At 40.1% G+C, this 1,278-nt stretch overlaps 1 protein-coding gene across 1 annotated transcript in view; it reads left to right on the top strand.

Annotated features, from left to right (window-relative positions):
• The first annotated feature begins 210 nt into the window (after positions 1-210).
• LOC116689572 (protein crumbs homolog 1) overlaps positions 211-1,278 on the top strand; it is a 36,395-nt gene continuing 35,327 nt past the window's right edge. The window contains exon 1 of the mRNA XM_032516120.1: positions 211-454. Within this exon, the coding sequence (XP_032372011.1) occupies positions 385-454 (70 nt within the window). The 5' untranslated portion in view covers positions 211-384. The remainder of the gene's footprint in view (positions 455-1,278) is intronic.

Genomic DNA, 1,278 nt, shown 5'->3' on the forward strand with positions numbered 1-1,278 from the left:
TTTACAGATAGACCACACTCCAGAATTTACAAGGACCCAACAGTTCTAATAGTTTCCTCCAGAGCAAGCTACAGTGCGACAGTGGCTCCAGTAATCCAGTACTCCAGCTCATGTTTTCCCCCCCTCACCCTCTGCTGGGGTGATTACTCTGCTTTACTCCAGCCAAGCTTGGTCTCCCGAGAGACTCACACACACTCCAAAACCCACGTTCACACACATACTCAGACCCAGAGTCCCAGTGGTCGGGCATGCATGTGTTGGAACTCCCTCTCAGCAGCTAACTTGGAGCAGCCTGGATGGAGCACTGCTGTGTGCTGGATGGAGAACCTGTGGACTGACAGCATTGTTCTGCACTGACTGGAAACCTCAGCAGCCTGTTTTACCATGGAGTTTGGAAGAGTTTGGTCCAGATATCAGAGGATGGTGCTGATTACCATGATGATGTTCAAACTGGGTAAGGCTTCAACATGTGAAGTTTACCACAACTGCAGAAATGTAAACACATCACCTTAATATATGCATTCATTCCATACATCACAGTGGAAGTATGTGTACAACCCTGCTTGTTTTCAGTACGTGCACATGCATGGCCATGTATTGATGTGTTTAGAGCCTCTACAGGACCATCCTGTAGAAGTATGATAGGTTGGTAAACTTTATTTTATGGGTCTGTTCTTTCATCATTTAAACATCAAGATAATGTTCAATCAATAAGTAGACTTTCAAATAATATTTTCTAAATATTTGCCAGCTTATGATTATTAGTTGATGGTCTTTTAGTCAGTGCACACACGTGGAAATCTGTCAAGCATACAGTAAGTACACATATGGTGATGAATAAATGAAAATAAATAAGGTTCCCAATTGTAGATGAACAAAAAAAATTACATATTGTACCTGTAAGTGGTGCCAAATAACAACGTTATTTCCAAGACTTCCTAGGAAAGGATTAGGAAATGATGTAACTATAAGATAAAGTTTCCTTATTTTTTAAAAATACCAACATCAAATGTTACTGCTAATTGCAAAGAGAGAAATCCATCTATTTCAACATTGTTTTAACATCATTTGTTTTTGTATACTCAATTAAACATTTATTTGTGTAGTGATTTCTAAAGGCACCTGTGTGTGTATGTGTGGGTTAGTTCTTCGAGACAGTCCCCTACATTACAACTCCCTGATTCATAACAGATAATCATCTTATTTAAGCTCTAAGTAGTTTCCTCATGACTCCCTAATACTGGCTGAATCTGCAGATGGTCCTGGGGTGTGTGTGTG

This window comes from Etheostoma spectabile, chromosome 5 (genome assembly GCF_008692095.1).
Source record: "Etheostoma spectabile isolate EspeVRDwgs_2016 chromosome 5, UIUC_Espe_1.0, whole genome shotgun sequence".
Classification (NCBI taxonomy): Eukaryota; Metazoa; Chordata; class Actinopteri; order Perciformes; family Percidae; genus Etheostoma; species Etheostoma spectabile.